Source organism: Patagioenas fasciata, chromosome 11 (assembly GCF_037038585.1).
Source record: "Patagioenas fasciata isolate bPatFas1 chromosome 11, bPatFas1.hap1, whole genome shotgun sequence".
Taxonomy (NCBI): Eukaryota; Metazoa; Chordata; class Aves; order Columbiformes; family Columbidae; genus Patagioenas; species Patagioenas fasciata.
Window position 1 is genome coordinate 5,524,158 of NC_092530.1, and position 19,013 is coordinate 5,543,170.

Here is a 19,013-nt window from a genome sequence, read left to right on the forward strand (position 1 = left end):
ACGGCGGGCACAGCCTCACGGCCGCCAGCAGCCCAGCCCCGCCCCGCCCCGCGCTGCGCTGCGCTGCCCCGCGCTGCCCCCCGCCCCTTCTGGCGTTGATTGGCTGCGAGCCCCGCTCATTTGCAGTCGCCGTGAGGCAGCGCGGGGCAGGACGGGAAGGGCGGGCGTTTGAAGCACGGGCCGGCAGCTGGAGCGCGGGCGCTATGGCGGCCCCGGGCCTGATGGCGGCGGCGGCGGCGGCGGCGGACGAGGAGCAGCAGCAGTACCGGAGGTGAGCGGCAGGGATGCGCGTGGAGAGCTGAGTGCGACGGGCTGGGGGCATCACTGGGCCCGAGGGCGGCTCGGGGTGGTGGAACCCCCGGGGTGCGGTGCGGGCTGGGCCGGGCGTGGGCGGTCCCGGCGCGGTCGGTGCTCACGGTGGCTCTTGCAGGCTGGTGAGCGGTGCCAAGGCGGCGGTGGGCGACGGGCAGCTGGAGGAGGCGCTGCGGCTGTTCCGGCTGGCGGCTGCCATCTGCCCCTCGGAGAAGCTGCAGAGCCGCATGCAGCGGGTGGAGGAGGCGCTGGCGGCGGCCGAACAGCAGGAGGAGGAGGAGGAGGAGGAGGAAGGCTTCGTGGACGTGTGCGGCAGCGGCCTGCTGATCTATGGGGAGATGCATGAGAAGCTCTTCCAGCACCAGCGGGAAGGGATTGCCTTCTTGTACCGCCTGCATCGGGAGGGCAGGCCTGGCGGCATTCTGGCAGATGACATGGGCCTGGGCAAGACCATCCAGGTCATCGCCTTCCTCTCAGGTATGTTTGATGCTGAGCTCATCCGTCACGTCCTGCTCATTGTGCCCACCACCCTGGTCAGCAGCTGGCTGGCAGAGTTTTCTCGCTGGGCCCCCGGCCTCCGTGTCAAGGAGTTCCACGGCACCAGCAAGACAGAGCGCACCAGGAACCTGGAGAGGGTCCAGAGGAAGAATGGCATCGTCATCACGAGCTACCAGATGCTCATTAACAACTGGAAGCAGCTTGCCAGCAGCAACGAGCAGGAGTTTGTCTGGGACTATGTAATTCTCGATGAAGCACATAAAATCAAGTGCCCGTCTAACAAAACAACCAAGTGTGTGTATGCAATTCCTGCAAAGCATCGTCTCCTCCTCACAGGCACCCCAGTACAGAACAACCTGCAGGAAATGTGGTCCTTATTTGACTTTGCATGCCAAGGCTCTCTCTTGGGAACAGCCAAAACTTTTAAAATGGAATATGAGAATCCTATTACTAGGGCAAGGCAGAAGGATGCAACTCTAGGTGAGAAAGCACTGGGGCTAAAGATGTCTGAGAATCTAATGACAATTATAAAGCCGTATTTCCTCAGGAGAACCAAAGAAGATATCAAAAACTATTGTGCTGACAAACCAGATGCTCCTTTTCCTAAGGATCCAACTGAGAATGTCACTCCTGTTATGCCATCTCTCACCAGGAAAAATGACTTTGTTGTGTGGGTGTACTTGGCACCAGTGCAGGAAGAAATCTACAGGAACTTTCTCTCTCTGGATCATGTAAAAGAAGTGCTGATGACAACCCGATCACCTCTGGCTGAGCTGACTGTCTTGAAGAAGCTGTGTGACCATCCCAGGCTTCTGTCTGCAAGAGCATGTATCCAGCTGGGCTTGGAAGAACAGGAGAGCTCTGAGCAGGATCACGGGAGTGAAGCTGGTACGCTTCCCTGTGCTAACAAAATAGATCATCTTTCTGATGAGACTCTGATTCAAGAGTCTGGGAAAATGCTGTTCCTTATAGGACTCCTAGAAAGACTGCGAGAGGAGGAACACCGAACGCTGGTCTTCTCGCAGTCGAAGAAGATGCTGGATATCATAGAGCACGTCTTGTCTTGCAGACAATTCAAGATCATGCGTATCGATGGAACGGTAACCCACCTAACAGAACGGGAGAAGCGTATCAACGCCTTTCAGAGTAACAAGGACTACTCTGTCTTCCTGCTCACTACACAAGTTGGTGGTGTTGGTATAACCTTAACAGCCGCCAGCCGAGTGGTGATCTTTGATCCCAGCTGGAATCCAGCTACAGATGCTCAGGCTGTAGACAGAGCTTATAGGATTGGGCAAAAAGAGAACGTAGTAATTTACAGACTGATTACCTGTGGTACAGTGGAAGAAAAAATATATAGGCGGCAAGTATTTAAGGATTCATTAATAAGACAGACTACTGGTGACAAAAAGAACCCGTTTAGATATTTCTCCAAACAGGAACTAAGGGAGCTTTTCACATTAGAAGATACTCGAACATCTGCAACTCAGATCCAGCTGCAGTCTTTGCATGCCACCCAAAGGAAGACCGACCTGCAGCTGGATGAACACATTGCTTATTTGCACTCTCTGGAAATGTTTGGCATTTCTGATCATGACTTGATGTATACAAGGGAAATAGCTCACGAGGAGCAGGTTGAGAGTGAAGAAGCCCATCAGTACATTCAACGGAGGGTACAGAAGGCTCACGAGCTAGTTCAGTTAGAGTCTCAGCTTAGAGACCAGAGGATGGAAGGAGCCAGAAGAGCTTGTGAAGAGATGTGGCAAAGACCGCCAGGATTGGTTTCCCAGCCAAAGAAGTTGTCTCCAGGGTTGAACAACATAAATCACTTTGTTTCACCACCTGTAGCTGATGAATATGAAAATGACAAAGTTATTGATCTTACAAAGAACAAGGAGGTTCTTAATGTCAGCTCCAAAATGACAAGTCTGACTATTGATGACTTGGATGAAGACAAACTGGCACAAGATGTGTCCAGTATGGATACAGAGCTGCTTAATACCAGCAAGACCATGAAAAAATCCAATATACAAGAATCTGAGCAAAATCTTGAATCAAGCATTATACCATCATCACCTGAACTTCACCCACTTGGTAAAGAGAGTGAGAGTCTTGAAAAGAAACAGTGTTCCAATGTACATGCAGATAGCTTGACTGAGGCAGGGAATGGCCTATCTGGGCATCATCAGCATTCCTCTAATGAGTCTGGTATGGCTGACAATCACAAAAGATTAAGAGATGCAGAAATGCCACATCAGATACTTGACCCATATGCTGCCTTGGGGACAGACAGGAATGACATTCCTGAGCTGGCTTTGGCTGCTGCAGTGCCAAGTGTATCAAACACTACACCAGAAATCCATGCTGACTTCCTGAAGTCTTGTGCACCAGAAGCCAGCTTGGAGGATATGTCTGTGCCTTCTCTCCAGGATCAAGTCGACTTCAATTTGGTCTTGGAAGAGTCTGAAGACGGATGGCAAGATGCCTCAAATAAGGAAAGTTCACTGGAACACCCAGAAAAGCAGGGCCTCCAGCTGAAAGCAGAAAGTTTTTGTGAATCTCCAGTGAAAACTTGGGTAAGTGAGAACAGTAACTGTGGAAAACCCTGTCACACAGCTGGAGAAGAGCCAAATAACTCCCTGCAAGGAAGTGAAGCATCAGAGGAAGGCAGTGGTGTTTTTTCTATTGGTAGAAAGAAATGCTTGAGAAGAATTGTTTCAGACAGTGAGGATGAAGATGCTTCCATTATGATCTTGGAGGAAAACCAGTCTGAAAAAAGACCCTCTCTCTTGAACAGCCCTCTGCATCAGTTTCCGGAAGGGGTTAGTGCATCCACTCCTAAATGTGACAGAAGCGTAGGAAAAGCCATCTTTTCTCCCAGACTAATTAATAGTGGTAAAAGGTCTAATGCTTCTAGGCGATCTCTAATCAACAAGGTAGTAGATGAAGTTGAGGATATTGGAGAAATCATGGGAACCGCTGATGAAGATGATGATGGTGACAGTGAGGAGGAGCAAGATGACCTTGTGGAAGAAGCTGAAGAATGTAGTGGGGAATCTGCTGAGCCTGAAGAAGAACCTACTGGACAAACACTCGATACAGATGAAGAACCCTTCCATCTAGACAGTTTGTGCTCCGAGGAGTCGGAAGCACATGAGACAGAGTCATCTCAGGAGGCATCCACTGGTGATGCTGAGCTTCAGTCAGGTGAGCAGATAGACTCCTTCACCCAGGAAAGCGTCTCAGAAAAAGAGGTTGGTCAGAGTTCCCCTCCTGACGTAGGTGATTACAATACCTTGGTAGACAGTGGGAAGAAACTTAAGGATGATGGAAAACTACAGGAGGCATTGAACTGTTTCCTGCAAGCTCTTGACATAAAGAGTGGAGATACTGAAGTTATGCTTATGACTTTAAACTTGTATAAACAGCTAGCCCAGAAATGAAATATGTATACTTTTATTAAGTACAGTATCACTCTTTCTCCTTAAATGCTTGTCTGAACCACAGCACTGTGATTTTTTTTTTTTTTTTTTTAAACTGATGTCTGCAATGTACATTTTTTTTCATGGTGATTGAACAAATTTAGCATCTCCTCCTGTGTGAGGAAATGGTTTAAGAACCTAGTTGTCAGGTGTTGGGTGCTGGGGAATGGACTTCACTGTGGATTCGGTTCACAAAGCTGAAAACTGTTCATGCTCCTGTCTGATTATTTAATAATAAAAAAAGTCCTTCTCCAAGGTTGCAGGCCCAACTTCATCTTTTAGTCCTTCAGATTCCGTCAGTGCCTGCCTCCTAAGAGGATTCTGAGGGTGCGGTTCCACAGCAACTTTACACGGTTTAAACTCAAGCTACTCTAGTTCTTCCCCTTTTGACTTGAAATAAGCTGATATGTCTGCCTGAACATCGCCTGCCCCTTAGGTGAGCTGGAGAGTGTAAAGGAGAGAACAGAACTGCTGCAACATGGTTTTAAGTTGGTCTGAAACTGTATTTGCTCTGGAAGAGTGTGCTGGTTTGACTGAAAGTGAGTTAATTTTCTTTGTGCAATTAGAAACTTTTTTTATAGCTAGCATGGTCATTGTTTGGATTTCAGTTTGAGAATGAGAAGGTAACACCCCAGGATACTTTCCAGTGTTTTTTGAGTTGGAACAAAGAAAATATAAGAGCTTAACATTATCTTAGCTGTTGTCTGGGACCCAAGGTCTTCCTGAGCTCTGGCCGCAGATGCAGGGCAGCGGGGAAGGGACAGACCTTAACCGACATCAAGACAGACCAATGAGAATATTTCATGCCATTACCAACATGCTTCATATTTCAGGAGAGTTGGGTTTTCCAGCTGGGGAGATGGAGACGTGCTCCGGTCCTCCTCTGTTTCAGTGGAGGTTCGTCTGGGAGATTCTTTCAGAGCAACTTTTTGCTGTTCTACCGTTTTGCAGAGGCCTCTGGGCCTTTCTGCTCTTTTCTCTCTCCTCTCTCTGGGATCAGCTGTTTGGGAGCAGGATGTTCTCTCTCTTCCTGGGACCAGCTGCTTGGCATGGATGTAGGCTGTGAGGAATTGCACAGAGTACCTTTTATATTCTATTTTCTATTTTATTTATATTAGTAGTAATGGTATATTTTTTTTTTAATTGAACCATGTTTTTCTTAATCCATTAGTTTCTCCCTTTTGATTCTCTGTTTGGGGATGTGGAGGGGGAAGTGAGTGAGTGGCTGTTGTAGTTGTGATTGCTAGCTGGGGTTAAACTGTGGGAAGGAAGCAGGGGGTGGGGGAAAAGAAAAAAATGAGCTGCTGCTATAAAGCCTCAGAGCACTGGAGAGCAGCACACCACCTGAAACGTCCTTCTGCTGAAATCCCTGCCAGACAGCGGTTACTGTAGAGCAAATCTGAGGAGAAACTCCTTCCCGGTGAAGGTGGCAGAGCCTGGCCCAGGCTGCCCAGGGAGGTTGTGGAGTCTCCTTCTCTGCAGACATTCAAACCCGCCTGGACACCTTCCTGTGGAACCTCAGCTGGGTGTTCCTGCTCCATGGGGGGATTGCACTGGATGAGCTTTCCAGGGCCCTTCCAACCGCTCGCATTCTGTGACTTGCCCCTCTGCCACACACGGAGATCAACTTGGCCGGGGTGTGCTCATCACTCTGACTGGCTTTGTTCCTTGACAATACAGCAGTGAATTTTGATGCTTCCTCAGGCCATGGGCATGCTCAGTGCCTAGCAAGTTTGCCTTTTATATTACAGTGTGATAGCAAGGGATACTTTCACACCTTGCTGAATTTTGCAGTTTTTGGAGAAGAAACTCATCTGTTGAATTAGAATCCTTTGTACTAGGAGACATGACAAATGCAAATAATGTTCTTGTTGGTACGGGAGATGTGTCTATGTGCTTTTGCTAATAGGTAGAACAAAGCTCTGGTAGCCTGGAAACAAGTAGTTTATTAATAGAGCATCCCTTAAATCAAGACCCATCTGGGCTTGTACTGTAGAAAGGCCAGTCTGTCTTTCATAAAATATTAAGAAACTAGAGCTGTGCAGTCACTCATCAGCCTCTGAGCTTTGGATTCTCTTAATAAAATGAATACCCCAAAAAGGGAAGGAGGAGAAAGATCTGCCCCGATTTTGGTCTTGTCTCTTCTTTATATGTGATCTGGGAAGAAGTCTTTTGTTCTCTTTGATATTTTCTCCCTACCTCTGAGCCCTCTGACACTGCATGATGCTCACCTGCATACACAGCCAGCCAGTCTCTGGTGCTAGAAATGTATCTAGTGGGAGAGCTGGCTTCCAGCAGAAAAGGGATTGCTGCACTGGGATGTGTATTGCTAAGATCCCACAGGGAGGAGATGCAATCTGCTGTCTCATTTGCATCAATCATTCTGTCCTTTGGGTAGCTTTACCAGAAGGATGAAGTGTAGCCTGCAAGACTTGAGACAGGTACTGCACACCTCGCACTTGGGGAACACAGGGAGCAACAAGTGTTTAGTGGCTTTTCTCCCATTCATGCCTAAGTTACGTGATTTCTTTCCCCAACTTTGAGTGGGTAAGATGTAGCTTTAGGTATGGGGAGCTTTGTATTCAGGGCTTCTTTGCCATCAGTGCTCAGCCATGGTGTCTCCAGCCCTGGCCTGACCCCACTTCTTCTGGGTAACAGGAGGAACAAGCTGCTGGCCTGGACAATGAGCTCTGCCTGTAGTGTCACACACCCTCCACCACAGGGACCATCCTCTGAGTTCAGGCTCTGGTACAGAAACTGTGGCAGAGGAGCTCTCTACAACCTCATGGGCAACGATGGGGAGAAAGAACACAGCCCTAGGAAAACCCTTCATTCCCTTCTTGGATCATTTACATTTTACATTTGCAGATAAAAGCCTGAGCACCTTATTCAGGGGGACAGATCATGGTCTGCAACAGTGAGGGACTTGCCCGACAGGCATATTTACACAGTTGTGAAATGCCCATATTACACCTTCTCCAGGGAACACTTTACATCTCTAGGCAGGGCCCTCTTCTCTGCCAGCTGTAATCTATGTCCTGCCACAACAGCAGGGATGGCCAGCTGCCTCCAAGCATGCTGCTCGTTATGACCACCTTGCTCCAAGGTCAAGATATCTAGGATATTCTTGGGATCCAAGCAGTCAACAAGGTTATGGTCATACATTTTTTATTTTCTGCCTTCCACCATGATAATGTGGTACCCGAACTTTGTTTTGACAGGAGGGTCTGTGTACACAGGCTTGTCCATGCTGCTCACGGGCAAGGCGAATGCTGCTTCTTGGAAAGGTCCCACCATGGAGCCTCTGGTCATCCAGCCCAAGTCTCCCTGGGAGAAAGAACCATCATAGAATGTCAGAGACTGGAAGGGACCTGGAAAGCTCATCCAGTGCAATCCCCCCATGGAGCAGGAACACCCAGCTGAGGTTCCACAGGAAGGTGTCCAGGCGGGTTTGAATGTCTGCAGAGAAGGAGACTCCACAACCTCCCTGGGCAGCCTGGGCCAGGCTCTGACACCTTCACCCCGAACAAGTTTCTTCTCATATTTAAGTGGAACCTCTTGTGTTCCAGTTTGCACCCATTGCCCCTTGTCCTGTCACTTGTTGTCACCCAGAAGAGCCTGGCTCCATCCTCCTGACACTCCCCCTTTCCATATTGATCCCCAGGAATGAGTCCCCGCTCAGTCTCCTCTTCTCCAGCTCCAGAGCCCCAGCTCCCTCAGCCTTTCCTCACACGGGAGATGCTCCACTCCCTTCAGCATCTTGGTGGCTGCGCTGGACTCTCTCCAGCAGTTCCCTGTCCTTCTGGAACTGAGAGGCCACAACTGGACACAATATTCCAGGTGTGGTCTCCCCAGGGCAGAGCAGAGGGGCAGGAGAACCTCTCTGACCTACTGACCACCCCCTTCTAACCCACCCCAGGTACCATTGGCCTTCCTGGCCACAAGGGCCCAGTGCTGGCTCATGGTCACCCTGCTGTCCCCAGGACCCCCAGGTCCCTTTCCCCTACACTGCTCTCTAATAGGTCATTCCCCAACTTATACTGCAACCTGGGGTTGTTCCTGCCCAGGGTTAAGCTTTGGAGAGTCAAACTGCAACAGCAACCTCAACAGCAGAGAGGGTGGGAGATGTGGCTGTGGGAGAGGAAACCTGTCCTGGCAGCATCTGTCAGTGTGCACCATGGGGAAGGGGGGCAGCCCAAAGAAAAGCTCCTCATGTAAGGCTGCCCCTCAGCAAGTGCTGGCTGGCTAAAGGCACAGCAGGCTTGGGCTCTGCCCTCTGTGACTGCTGGTCTGCTGCTATGGCATTTGTGTGCCTCAGCTCTGCTGCAATTAAGTATTTATGGCTGAGCTAATGACATGTACTCATGCCTTCGCCTAGCAGTGTTTGCCTACGCACTGCGAATGCTGGGTGTGCTGTGCTTCCAAGTACTGAAACAAGCTTTTTGAAGGCACCCAAGAAGGACTTCCCAACAGCAGGCTCCTTCAGACACACAGTGCAGGCCAGCACAAGCCCAGGTTCCCCTAAAGGCTCCTATCTGGCCACACTCCCCTGAGCGTGTGGGTCAGCGCAGCAAACACAGCACCTACCCCTTGCCGGGCTTTGTCCTCGCTGTACTGCGAGGCAACTTCGCTGAAGCGCAGCCCTGACTTCAGCTTCTCCATGGCCTCCATGGCTTTGCCGTGCTTTTCGCACAAGATGTGCCGAACCTGGGAGGGGGAGCAAAGCAGGGCCGTGGCAATGGGCCAAGCCGGCTGCCCGCTGCCCGTGAGCCGGAAGAGGAGCGGGGAGCCCCCGGCCGCCCCGGGTCTCACCTTCACGGCGCTGCCGCCTCCCTTCGGCCCTTGCGCTTTGCCCTCGCTGCTGCCGCTGCCGCTCTCACCGCCTGTGAACGCAGCGCCCTGAAACCGGCCCGACCCTCAGCGCCCCCGGGCCCTCACACGCGCCCGGCCAGGCCGCCCCGGCCCCCGCACCCCGGTGCCGCCGGCCCCGCCGCTCACACCCGCCGGTCCTGTCCCTCACCCCCGCCAGCCCGACCGCTCACCCCCGCCGGTCCTGTCGCTCACCCCCGCCGGTCCTGTCCCTCACCCCCGCCGCTCATCCCCGCCGCTCCTGTCCCTCACCCCCGCCGGCCCCGCAGCTCACTCTTGCCGGCCTTGCCGCCGCCTTTCCCTTTAGGAGCCATCTTGCTGCCGTCACGCCACGCCGAGGTCCCCGGGCTGCCCGCGGCGCGCCGGGCTGGGGTTGCGCCTGCCCCGGCACCTCCGCCCAGCGCTCGGCCGAGTTCCCACACCCGCCCCTGGCTCAGAACCCCGCGCCCGGCCCGGGAGCGGCCGCGCCCAGCGGAGCCGGGGCCCACCCCCCTGTCGCTGGGGCCCCTCCTCCGTCCCTGCCCCTGCGCGCCATCCCCAGCGCCCAGCCCGGGCTGTTCTGACCGCTCCGGTGTCCCTGCGCTCACCCGGAGCTACTGGGGAGACGCGGGAGACGGCCTGGCGGATGGGTCTGCGTGGCCCCTGCGCTCGCAGGTGTTACCTCCGGTGTTCCCTCCAGCCAGGCGGGGGGCTCCAGGCGGCCCCGTCCTCCCCCCCAACAGCCACGGAATCACAGAATCCCAGAGTGTCAGGGGTTGAAGGGCCTGGAAAGCTCATCCAGTGCAATCCCCCCATGGAGCAGGAACACCCAGCTGAGGTTCCACAGGAAGGGGTCCAGGCGGGTTTGAATGTCTGCAGAGAAGGAGACTCCACAACCTCCCTGGGCAGCCTGGGCCAGGCTCTGACACCCTCACCAGGAACAAGTTTCTTCTCATATTTAAGCGGAACCTCCTGTGTTCCAGTTTGCACCCATTGCCCCTTGTCCTGTCACTGGTTGTCACCCAGAAGAGCCTGGCTCCATCCTCCTGACACTGCCCCTTTCCATATTGATCCCCATGAATGAGTCCCCCCTCAGTCTCCTCTTCTCCAGCTCCAGAGCCCCAGCTCCCTCAGCCTTTCCTCACACGGGAGATGCTCCACTCCCTTCAGCATCTTGGTGGCTGCGCTGGACTCTCTCCAGCAGTTCCCTGTCCTTCTGGAACTGAGGAGCCACAACTGGACACAATATTACACAATATTCCAGACACTTCCCCAGCGCTCCAGTCCCTTGGCAGCCAAAAGAACCAGGAGGCAGAGGTGGCCGTCAGCAGGGAGCAGTTTATCACGCTAGCGAAATCAAAAATACAACATTCACGAGTCTGTACCACAGTGGCCCAGTGCCCAGCCTGGGACCGAATGGTGTCACCACTGGCTGGGCTCCCAGGGGCCGTGAGCTGCTTTTCCCATAGCGAAGCAGCCGCAGGAGCAGTTCCGCAGCCCCGGCCGCAGGGAGGAGGAGCGAGCAGCCCAGGACGAGCCCTGGGCCCAGCGCTGGCCGGCTCTGCTGGGAAGGGCTTGTTCCCGCAGCCAGGGAAACCAGGATCCATCCTGTGGCCTGACCCCCAGTTCAGTTGCCAAGATTCACCCCGGGCCTCCCAGACCATCCCTGTCTGGTAGCAGATGACCACTTTTGCTCTCTGCGGTGACAGGTTTTTGCAGGGTGTTTTCGCCCCCACGCTTGTCCCCAGCTCACTTTGCCGGCTGCCATCCCTTGGCCACCACCACCGACCGTTTCCTGAGTAGTCATGTGCAAAATGTACCTGTCCCCAGAGCTTCCGTCTCCTGTCCCCAGGGCCCCATGCCCTGCTGCCAGCCCCAGGAGCAGCGGGAGGACTGGGTGCCGTGCGATGGAGGTGAAGCGTGGACATCGTTAGAGCTTTTTTTTTCCTGAGTTTCTCAGCCTGGATCTTCATTACAGGCTTAAATCTGTGACCCCGGGAGAGGGAACCATGTGCAAGTAACCAGGGGAGGGGGAGCCATCCACAGGAGAGCAGAGCCTCATGTGGGGTCAAATCCAGCACAGGTGTGTGGATGGTGTTCACGAATGGCTCTGCTCCTGGGGGTCCAGGCTGTGTGCAGAGCTCCCGGGGGGGCAGAGATCCCCCCAGACCAGTCCTGGCCCTTCGGAGGGGCAGCTGCAGTGCTGCTGTGCTGCCTTCCTTTCCCCACTGCTGCCCAAAACCAGCTGCATCGCTCTCCCACACACAGAGAAGGGCTGGGGCACACCAGAGCTTGCAGAAACACATCATGAAATAAAGCGGAAATTTTCCTAAACACCGTTTCTTCATCAGCCACAGCCTGGCCCTTTTTCTCTTGCTACGGGCACACAGCCACATTGGGGCTGGCATTGCCTCCCAGCTTTGCTCTCCTGAGCCCTCCCTGCCCCTCAGCATCTGGCTGGGTTTGGCCAACAGTTCAGCGGCAGCCTGGGACCTCCAGCGGCTGACGCGGCCGATGTCACCAGGCGATGCTGCCGCAGGTGGTTTGGTGCGATCCATGCAGAGCTGGGGAAGGGCTCTCCTGAGCAGCACTGGCCTGTCACAGCCCTTCCTGCAGCGCCAGGGCACCCACACCCCACATCACCCAAAGCTGACGGTGCAGGAGCTGCTCATGCGGGGAGGCCGGCGGACCTGCGCATGTGGTGCTGCCGGCAGGGCGAGGCTGCCACGGCTGCTGATGGAGGAGACCCTGGGGTTTGCTTTTGGATCAAGAGCTGAGGAGCTCTGAAATGCAGCATTTTGGGGGCTTTCGAGGGGCTGGGTTTTGACTTGAGGTCACCATGCTGGGTGTGAATGCCGGGGTGCCTGTTCCCCATGGGGCAGGGACGATGCTTGAGACGATGAGGGGGAACTGTTTGTGGCTCTTCCAAAGCAACCTCAATTCCAGCTGGCCCCCTTATGTCTTCCCAAAGTACATCTCTGTGTATCCAGCCAAACTCAAACCCGGGATCTTTGCCTGGGAAACTCAAGGTACAATGTCAAACGAAAGAGAATAAAACATCATCACCACTGTGCATTAGAAAAGCCATTTAAAGTACCACATGCCGAAGTGACCAAACAGTTTCAAGCTAGCTTTGCTGCGGGTGCTGAGCGGTGCCAGGGGCTGTGGTCAGTCCTGCTCTGCTTCCAAAGCAGGTGCCTTCGGTTCCGGGAGCCAGCTCAGCTGGGTACAATCCCAGCTGTGGTGTCACTGATCTCCCCTCTTGGAAACGGTCCAGCTCTGTCAGAGACACGGGGGCTTGGGCTCCAGGTGCTGCCTCTCTGCTGGCGGCTCTCCAAGGAAGAAACAAAAGCAGAAGAAAACCCCTCGCAGAACACACGGACTCACCCAGGCAGCCAGGACACCCCTTCCACAGTATAACTCCTTCTGCAGCCATTTCCAGCCCTTCATGGCCAGAAGGGACCATGCAAGGTTACGGCTTGCTTTTGGGGCTGTTTGCACCATCCAGCTCAGGGGCAAACTCCATCATGACCCTCCGAGCCAGGGGGTTTGTGGTCTTGAGCAGTTCAGTGGCAGATGGCCGGGTACCAGGGCTGGTTTTGCTGCTCTTCTTCTGGAGCAGGGCTTTAAAGTCTTCATTCCTGCTGGAAGACTTCCCAGTGCTGCCCGTTGCTGCTGGGGACTCGCCGGTTGGGGAGACCAAAGTCTTTACAGGTGAGTGAGAGTTAGGCCGGCTGCCAAAGGTGTCACCAGGCTCTTTCCGCCCCAAAACCTTCCTCTTCGACCTAGGCACCAAAGAGACAAGCAGCAGGATCAACCTGGGCAGGAGCTGCCTCTGCTGCGGATGGGGCAAAATCCTGTGCAAGGGGCATGATGGCTGCCCAGCTGTGCTGTGCCTGCTCCACTGGGGCAAGAAGACAACCCATGCAGGCAGGCTACTGGCCAATGCTCTCCTGGCAGCCACGTCCGACCTGCCCAAAAGCTAACAGAGCAGTGGACCCCAGCCCCCGCAGGCTGCTGACCCAGCCTGGCTGCAGGCTCAGGGTGTTCAACTCAGAAGCGCTTGGGGCAGCAACAGCCTGGTTGTCCCCAAGTGTGAGCATTGGCTCCGGTGTGGAAAATTCAAGGTGTCGTGGTGGGGAAGACACTGAGCCCAGCCCCGTGACTGTGTCAGGATGCAGAAGGCACAGGGGGTTGTGCTCACCCAGTGCCACGCACTGGCCCTACCTGTGGATCACAGTGAAGAGATCCTCTGTGGTGCGGGACGTCATGAACACGTCATCGTCCTCCTCCGCAATAGAGTCAGCTGTCTTGTCGCTGGCGAAGCTCTTCTCCATGCCAGCCTCTGCCAAGCTGCCTGTGGGCAGGGAAGAGAAGGCAGTCATGAGCTGCCCTGTGCAGGCATGGGGCGACCCCCCTGTCCCTGGGGTGAAACTCGCCATAGGAGTGGGGAGACTCTCACCTTGCTCTGAGGTGGGGTCACCGGCTTCTGTGGTGCCCTGAGGCTCCGGGGACGGCGGGCCCTCGGCATTAGGGTTGCAGCAGGTGGGGTCAGTGTCCAGTGTGATGATGGGGCTGGGGGTGGGTGCCTGATCCCCCATGCTGGCTCCCAGCTGCACTGGTGCTGGGGCAAGTGGCAGGTAGAGCACGCTGGGTTTTTTGGGCACTGGTGGTGGCACCTTAGCCTTCCTCCGCTCCCGCTCACTGGCACCACTCCGCTCTGGCCTCAGTTCATCCTCCAGGCTGCCCTGTGAGAGCCGCCGGGGTGCCACCAGGGTCAGGGGTGAGGGGGGCTCCCCCAGACCCCTCCTCAGCTCCCCGTTCCGCAGCACCACAAAGCTGTCCTGCAGCAGCCCCTTCTCCTTGGCGGTGGTGCCTGGCGGGGACGTGGGGGACAGAGGACCCTCCTCCCGCAAAGTTGGGGGTTTGGGCAGGATGCTCGGGGGCCGCTTGGCCAGCGGTGGTTTCTCTGCCACGGGTGGCTTCACCTTCCTCTCTGGCCCCAGGCAGGGACCGCGTGCTGGCTCCTCGGCATGCTCTGGGCTGTCGGCATTGTCCTCTGGCTCTGAGCGGCTGATGGAGCGGAGGCGGACGGAGCGCAGGTCGGACTGTGTGACCACTGGCATGATGGGCGCAATGGGGCTGGTCTTCTGGGCCAGCTTGGTGCCGAAGGTGGAGTCAGAGTGGTGCCGGCTGACCTTTGTCTTCCCCTTCAGAGAGATCTTCAGCCCCGAGAGGTCAAGGTGTGCAGGTGGCGTGAGCGGCAGGTCGAAGGACAGCCTGGACTTGGGGCTCCTCTCCATGGGGGATGTGGGGGGCAGCGAGGACTTCCTCTCAGGGACCAGCGGCCTCACCCGCACCTGGTGTGGGGAGTGCCCAAGGATCGCAGAGGTGGGGATGGTGGGGGTTGGGGTCTCCGACTGGCTGGAGTACCCGCTGGATGGGGACATCAGCCCTGTGGGCCTGCCTGGGGAGGAGGTCTTGATGTCTGCCTCGGCAGAGAGCTGGGAGGGCGTCGTGGCCCTGGAGGTGGAGGGGGATGCAAGGGACTCAGAGCTGCCCCTTGCCTTGGTGCACTCGATGGCCGTGGTCCCAGTGGCGGTGCTCGAGCTGGAGAGGGACTGGTAGGGATCACCTGCCTTCCAGTCTGCAAGATGCCACTGATGGGGGGTGGCCAAGCTGTCAGACTCCCTCCCCACCCTTCCCTGCGGGTCAGCGTGCACCAGCCTGTGGCCCTGGGGCTCTGGTGGGATGCACAGGCTCTTGGGTCGCTGATCCTTGGGCAGCGCCAAGCCGGGCTCCGTGGCGGCATCCAGACCCTCTTTAATCAGAGAGACGCTCCGTGTGGGTGGCGAGGGCTTCTTCTTTGCCTTCTTGAGGGAGATGCTCTTGGAGCGCCGCCGCCGCTGGCCCTCCTGCTCCAGCCCCAGGGAGACGTTGTCGGTGCTGGTGCTGCCCTCGGAGCTGGCGCTGGGGTAGCCCAGGGCGTAGTTGGCGCTGCCCCGCCGGGTCTCAGCGTACGCAATGTCCACGGAGCAGAGGGAGCCCGAGTCGGTGGGCACCGACAGTGACCGCTCGCGGAACCGGCACCCTGCCCGCTCCACCTCCAGCCGTGACGGCTCCACCATCGGCTCCAGCTCCTCTCGGTTTCCTGGCAAAAAGTTCACTCTGGCTTCTTGGCCCTCGCACCTCTGGCCACCTCCAGAGGTGAGGGGGGACTCAGGCACCATGCTGGAGAAGGAGCCGGGCCCGTTGGTGCCCACATGCTCCTCTGTGGCGATGAAGAAGGAGGCGGTGGGCGAGCCCGGGCTGGGCGATGGGATGGAACCGCCTGGCGAGGCGCAGGCAGGCCCCTTGCCCTGGCCAGCAGCCAGGCTGGGGGGGCTCACATAGCCCATGGCACTCCAGGGCGGGGGGAAGGGGGTGCCCTGCGGCCCGTTGCAGGCACCGGCGCAGGGGCTGGCCGCGCTGTCCATGGCAGCAGGTGGCTGGCAGCAGCGGGCCCCAAGGTCGCTGAAGGTCTTCCTCAGTGGGGCAGAGAGGGGCTGGCGGGGGCTGATCTCCTGGGGTGTCTTCCCTCCGCTCGCGGCCTCAGGCACGAAGCTGCAGGAGAGGGATTCGGCAATGGCCGTGTGTGTGGTGAACGCAGGGCCGTTGGTGCTGCCTGCGAGGAGAGAGACAGCCTGGGTAAGCATCGTCCCACTTCGGTGTCTGCCCGTGGGTTGGTGCCATGGTCCTGCACCACGTACTGTGGGGCCAAGACCCGTCCCACTCCATAGCTGATCTCTGGGCTGCATCTCTGCCCAGACATGAAGCATACCTGGGTGGGCTGGAGGGGGCAGGTCAAATCCTCTTTCCAAGTGCTCTCCTACGCCTGTGTTGGCATGGCCATAAGCCAGCTGGGGACAGTCCCTGGCCTGCGTTAACCCTCCAGCCTGGGATCTGTTAGTTGGGACATGCCATGGACAACTAGGCACCCATGGCAGACCCATGGGGACATTGGCCCCACAGCGACCAGAGTGCTGCCTCAATGCTGCCTCATGGTGGGGACACGGATGGGGACCAGGAAGAGCAGAACAAGGCATGGCCACCTGGGCCAGCAACATGACGGCTTACAGTGCCACCTCATCTCAGAACAGCTTGGATGGGGAAGAGCCTGGGGACTCTGCTCAGAGCACACCCAGCAGACCAGAATGCTCAAGGCCAAAGCAGAATGAGGTCTGACTGTCTCTGGGGAAGGAGCCATGACAACCTTTTGGAGGTTTGACTGCCATCGAAGTGTAGCTGGTGCTGTGGGTTCTCCTCCTGCTGTCCCTACCTGCCTCTGAGAAGAGCCCGTCTCTGCTTTCTCTACACCAGGGGTGTCAAACTCATTTTCACTGGGCGCCACATCAGCAGCAAGCGCGAGGCTGATGTGGCCCCTGATGGAAGAGTTTAAGACCCCTACTCTACCCATTGCACAGGGGCCGCATGACAAGGCCTCCGAGCCAGGATGGCTGCTGTTCCCATGGAGTCCAACCCTGGTCCGTGGCCATGCCAGGAGTGCTGCAGGTACCGCAGCCTCACGAGGACCCTCAGCCCCAGCAAAGCCCCAGGCAGGTGCACACCCCGCAGCCCCGGCACCCCTGTGCAGGCTCTGCCCACAGCCGGGGAGCGCGGCCACGCGCAGGAGCTGCTGGGTGACTCTGGTCACTAGGAGAAATTTCAGTGGCCTTTCCAGCCCATAGGAGTGCAGGACACCGACTTCGGGTGAGTGGCTGTCCCCTCTGCCATGCCAGCCCCAGGGCCAGCACAGTGTCACCAGCATGCCCAGCACCTTGCTGCTCCAGGAGGGAGCCAGTGTGGTTGCCTTTACCTCCCCAAAGCCAAGGCATCCTGGGGAGCCCATCTGTGCCCAGGATGGCTGCCACCCCCCGGGGTGGCTTTGCCCACCATTAGGGCAGCTCCAGTGGGTGCCAGCCCTGCCCAGGCACTTCCAGGGCACAAAAGTGGCTGCGCGGTTCTTGCTGTCACCTTGGTCTCGCAGAGACAGGTTAGGGAATCCGATAATGGTCCGTCTACGCCGCAGGGTGGACTTGGGGTTCATCGCAGTCTCTGTGTTAAACAGGGAGTGACGAGCACTCGCGTGCCTAGCAAAGTGCTGCCCTGTAGCCAAAACAAACATGCTGTAGGTGGTGGTGCTGGGAGGATCTGCTGCGGTGGGGGCTTGTCCCCCCTCCATCACCGCACGTCCCCTGGCCTGGGACGGCAACTGCAGGCAGGAGTGTGGATGGCAGGAGGTGGTGAGCCATAGGGGGTGAGCCACGGGGAGATGGAGACACAGGGGGCACTGCTGGCCGGCAGGAAGATGGAGGTGCTGCAGATGGAGGTGGGATGCACAGAAAGCTGTGGAGACCAGCCCCGCTCTGCGTGGCAGGTTCCGGCCTGCGCTGGTGAGGCTGGACCCTGCACCTCTGGGCTTTGTCGTTAATGGGGCCAGTGGTGCTGAGCCACACTGGGGACATGGATATGAGGAACAGCAGGGCAGGGAGACGGACTAGTGTGTGGTCCTGGCACATCCCTCCATCATGGAGGGAAAGGGCAGAAAGACATCTTGGGCCTTCAGAAGGTGCACCTTGCTCAGCCACCAGTCCCAGGCTCTGATCTGGGGGTAGAACATGGCACTCGTGTCTGCAAAGGCTGGGCAGGACCATGCTGCTGGGAGCTGCAGCCCCACAAGGATGGATGGATGGACGGACCAACAGATGGACAGACGAGTGAGACAGGCTGGCTGCATGGAGCACAGCGAGAGCCAAGGTGACAACAGAACCGGCTGGCTGGGCAACGTGGCAGAAACAAGAGACAGGACGGTGGTGTGGCCGGTGATAGGACACACAAAGTTGCGGATGGCAGGAGAGATGGCTGGGAATGACAGATGGCAGTATGGCCCTGCTGACCACTGCTCTGTCCCTGCTGCCCGCTGGGCCCATGGGGACACAGGCTCACAGCCCCAGGCCCCCATCCCACCACCCTGCACCCCCTGGCAGTCAGACGCTGGGGCGTATCCTTGCCTGCACCCTGCATCCTCCTCCCAGTGCCGGCTTGGTGCTGGGGCTGCCTCCCATGCCTTTCCCTGCATCACGCCGTGGGGTGCTGCCCTACCTGAGACATTGATGGGGACAATGTTGGTTTGGATGGAGCAGGACTGGTTCCACTGCTTCTCCTCCACGGTGGGCAGGTGGAAGGCCCTGGTCCAGGGTGGCTGCTTGTCTGGACTGGTGGGGAGGCTCAGGGAGGCACTGGGTGCCCGAGCGCCAAGTGCAGTTGTGCCAACAGTCTCCTCTTCGGTTGCTCGCTGGCTCGGGGGCTGTGGAGGTAACGGCATGTGACCCACCAAAGGGACAAGGGTGGGATGCAAATAGCTCCCCCTTGGCCCTGCTGCCCCAACCTCTCTCCTCCAGGTGATGCAGGGGCCACACCACCCTGCCCCGCCACTCCAGCACTCACCATAAGCACGAACTCGAGGCGCTTGGCAGGCAGGGGCCGGGGCGATGGCTCAGGGGGGGTGTCAGGGGGCAGGTGACCAGTGGCGCGGAAGGTCTGCCCAGTGACCCTGCTCTCGGCGTACTGCTCCTCATACTCCTCTGTAAGAGAAACGGTGCCTGGGACCCTGCTCCATCTGGGGGCGAAAGCTTTGCTCCCAGGTCAGAAGGAACACGAAGGCATGTGTGTCCCCAGCCATCTGCCCCTGGGGCTGGCTTGCCGTCCCTGCTCAATGTGGGCATCTCAGGAGGCAGGGAAGAGAGCAATGCCAAGGAGCAATGCCAGGGCTGGCAGGGAACCAAAGCAGCACTGGGGCTCCGACAGCCCACCCCACTCCTCCCGGGGGCTTCT

General features: G+C 57.0%; 3 protein-coding genes across 11 annotated transcripts in view; 1 reads left to right on the forward strand and 2 right to left on the reverse strand.

Moving 5' to 3' along the window:
• Nucleotides 1–126: 126 nt before the first annotated feature.
• ERCC6L (ERCC excision repair 6 like, spindle assembly checkpoint helicase) lies at nt 127–4,316 on the forward strand. Its single transcript, XM_065846116.2, has 2 exons — nt 127–271; nt 431–4,316. Exons 1-2 carry the CDS (start codon nt 204–206, stop codon nt 4,251–4,253), a joined length of 3,891 nt encoding a protein of 1,296 aa, XP_065702188.1. The 5' UTR covers nt 127–203; the 3' UTR covers nt 4,254–4,316.
• Nucleotides 4,317–7,443: 3,127 nt separating this feature from the next.
• PIN4 (peptidylprolyl cis/trans isomerase, NIMA-interacting 4) lies at nt 7,444–9,592 on the reverse strand. 3 transcript variants are annotated; one of them, XM_065846643.2, is made up of 4 exons: nt 9,436–9,592; nt 9,105–9,175; nt 8,880–8,999; nt 7,444–7,619 (listed from the first exon to the last, which is right to left on the reverse strand). In XM_065846643.2, the coding sequence occupies exons 1-4, from the start codon at nt 9,473–9,475 to the stop codon at nt 7,461–7,463; spliced, it is 390 nt and encodes a 129-aa protein (XP_065702715.1). In that variant the 5' UTR covers nt 9,476–9,592; the 3' UTR covers nt 7,444–7,460. The 3 variants fall into 3 exon arrangements, with proteins under 3 accessions (XP_065702715.1, XP_065702716.1, XP_065702717.1); XM_065846644.2 differs by having other exon boundaries at nt 9,105–9,191; nt 9,436–9,566; XM_065846645.2 differs by having other exon boundaries at nt 9,414–9,484.
• A 2,619-nt stretch (nt 9,593–12,211) lies between these two features.
• The window catches only part of NHSL2 (NHS like 2), a 31,908-nt gene continuing 25,106 nt past the window's right edge, over nt 12,212–19,013 (reverse strand). For 6 of the 7 annotated variants that reach the window (XM_065846388.2, XM_071813365.1, XM_065846391.2 and 3 more), the window contains 6 exons: nt 18,627–18,763; nt 18,282–18,486; nt 17,154–17,285; nt 13,603–15,804; nt 13,368–13,497; nt 12,212–12,925 (listed from right to left, as the gene is read on the reverse strand). In XM_065846388.2, coding sequence (XP_065702460.1) covers nt 12,613–12,925; nt 13,368–13,497; nt 13,603–15,804; nt 17,154–17,285; nt 18,282–18,486; nt 18,627–18,763 — 3,119 coding nt within the window. In that variant the 3' untranslated portion in view covers nt 12,212–12,612. The remainder of the gene's footprint in view (nt 12,926–13,367; nt 13,498–13,602; nt 15,805–17,153; nt 17,286–18,281; nt 18,487–18,626; nt 18,764–19,013) is intronic. The other variant, XM_065846390.2, reaches the window with a different exon arrangement.

What these genes read in the sequence shown, in the direction of transcription:
- ERCC6L (XM_065846116.2), top strand. Translation starts at nt 204, where the DNA reads ATGGCGGCCCCGGGCCTGATGGCGGCGGCGGCGGCGGCGGCGGACGAG. An exon ending in GAGCAGCAGCAGTACCGGAG is followed by an intron (nt 272 to 430) that starts GTGAGCGGCAGG and finishes TGGCTCTTGCAG; the next exon opens with GCTGGTGAGCGGTGCCAAGG.
- PIN4 (XM_065846643.2), bottom strand. Translation starts at nt 9,475, where the DNA reads ATGGCTCCTAAAGGGAAAGGCGGCGGCAAGGCCGGCAAGA. An exon ending in CGGCGGCAAGGCCGGCAAGA is followed by an intron (nt 9,176 to 9,435) that starts GTGAGCTGCGGG and finishes CTGCGTTCACAG; the next exon opens with GCGGTGAGAGCGGCAGCGGC. An exon ending in AGGACAAAGCCCGGCAAGGG is followed by an intron (nt 7,620 to 8,879) that starts GTAGGTGCTGTG and finishes TCTTTCTCCCAG; the next exon opens with GGAGACTTGGGCTGGATGAC.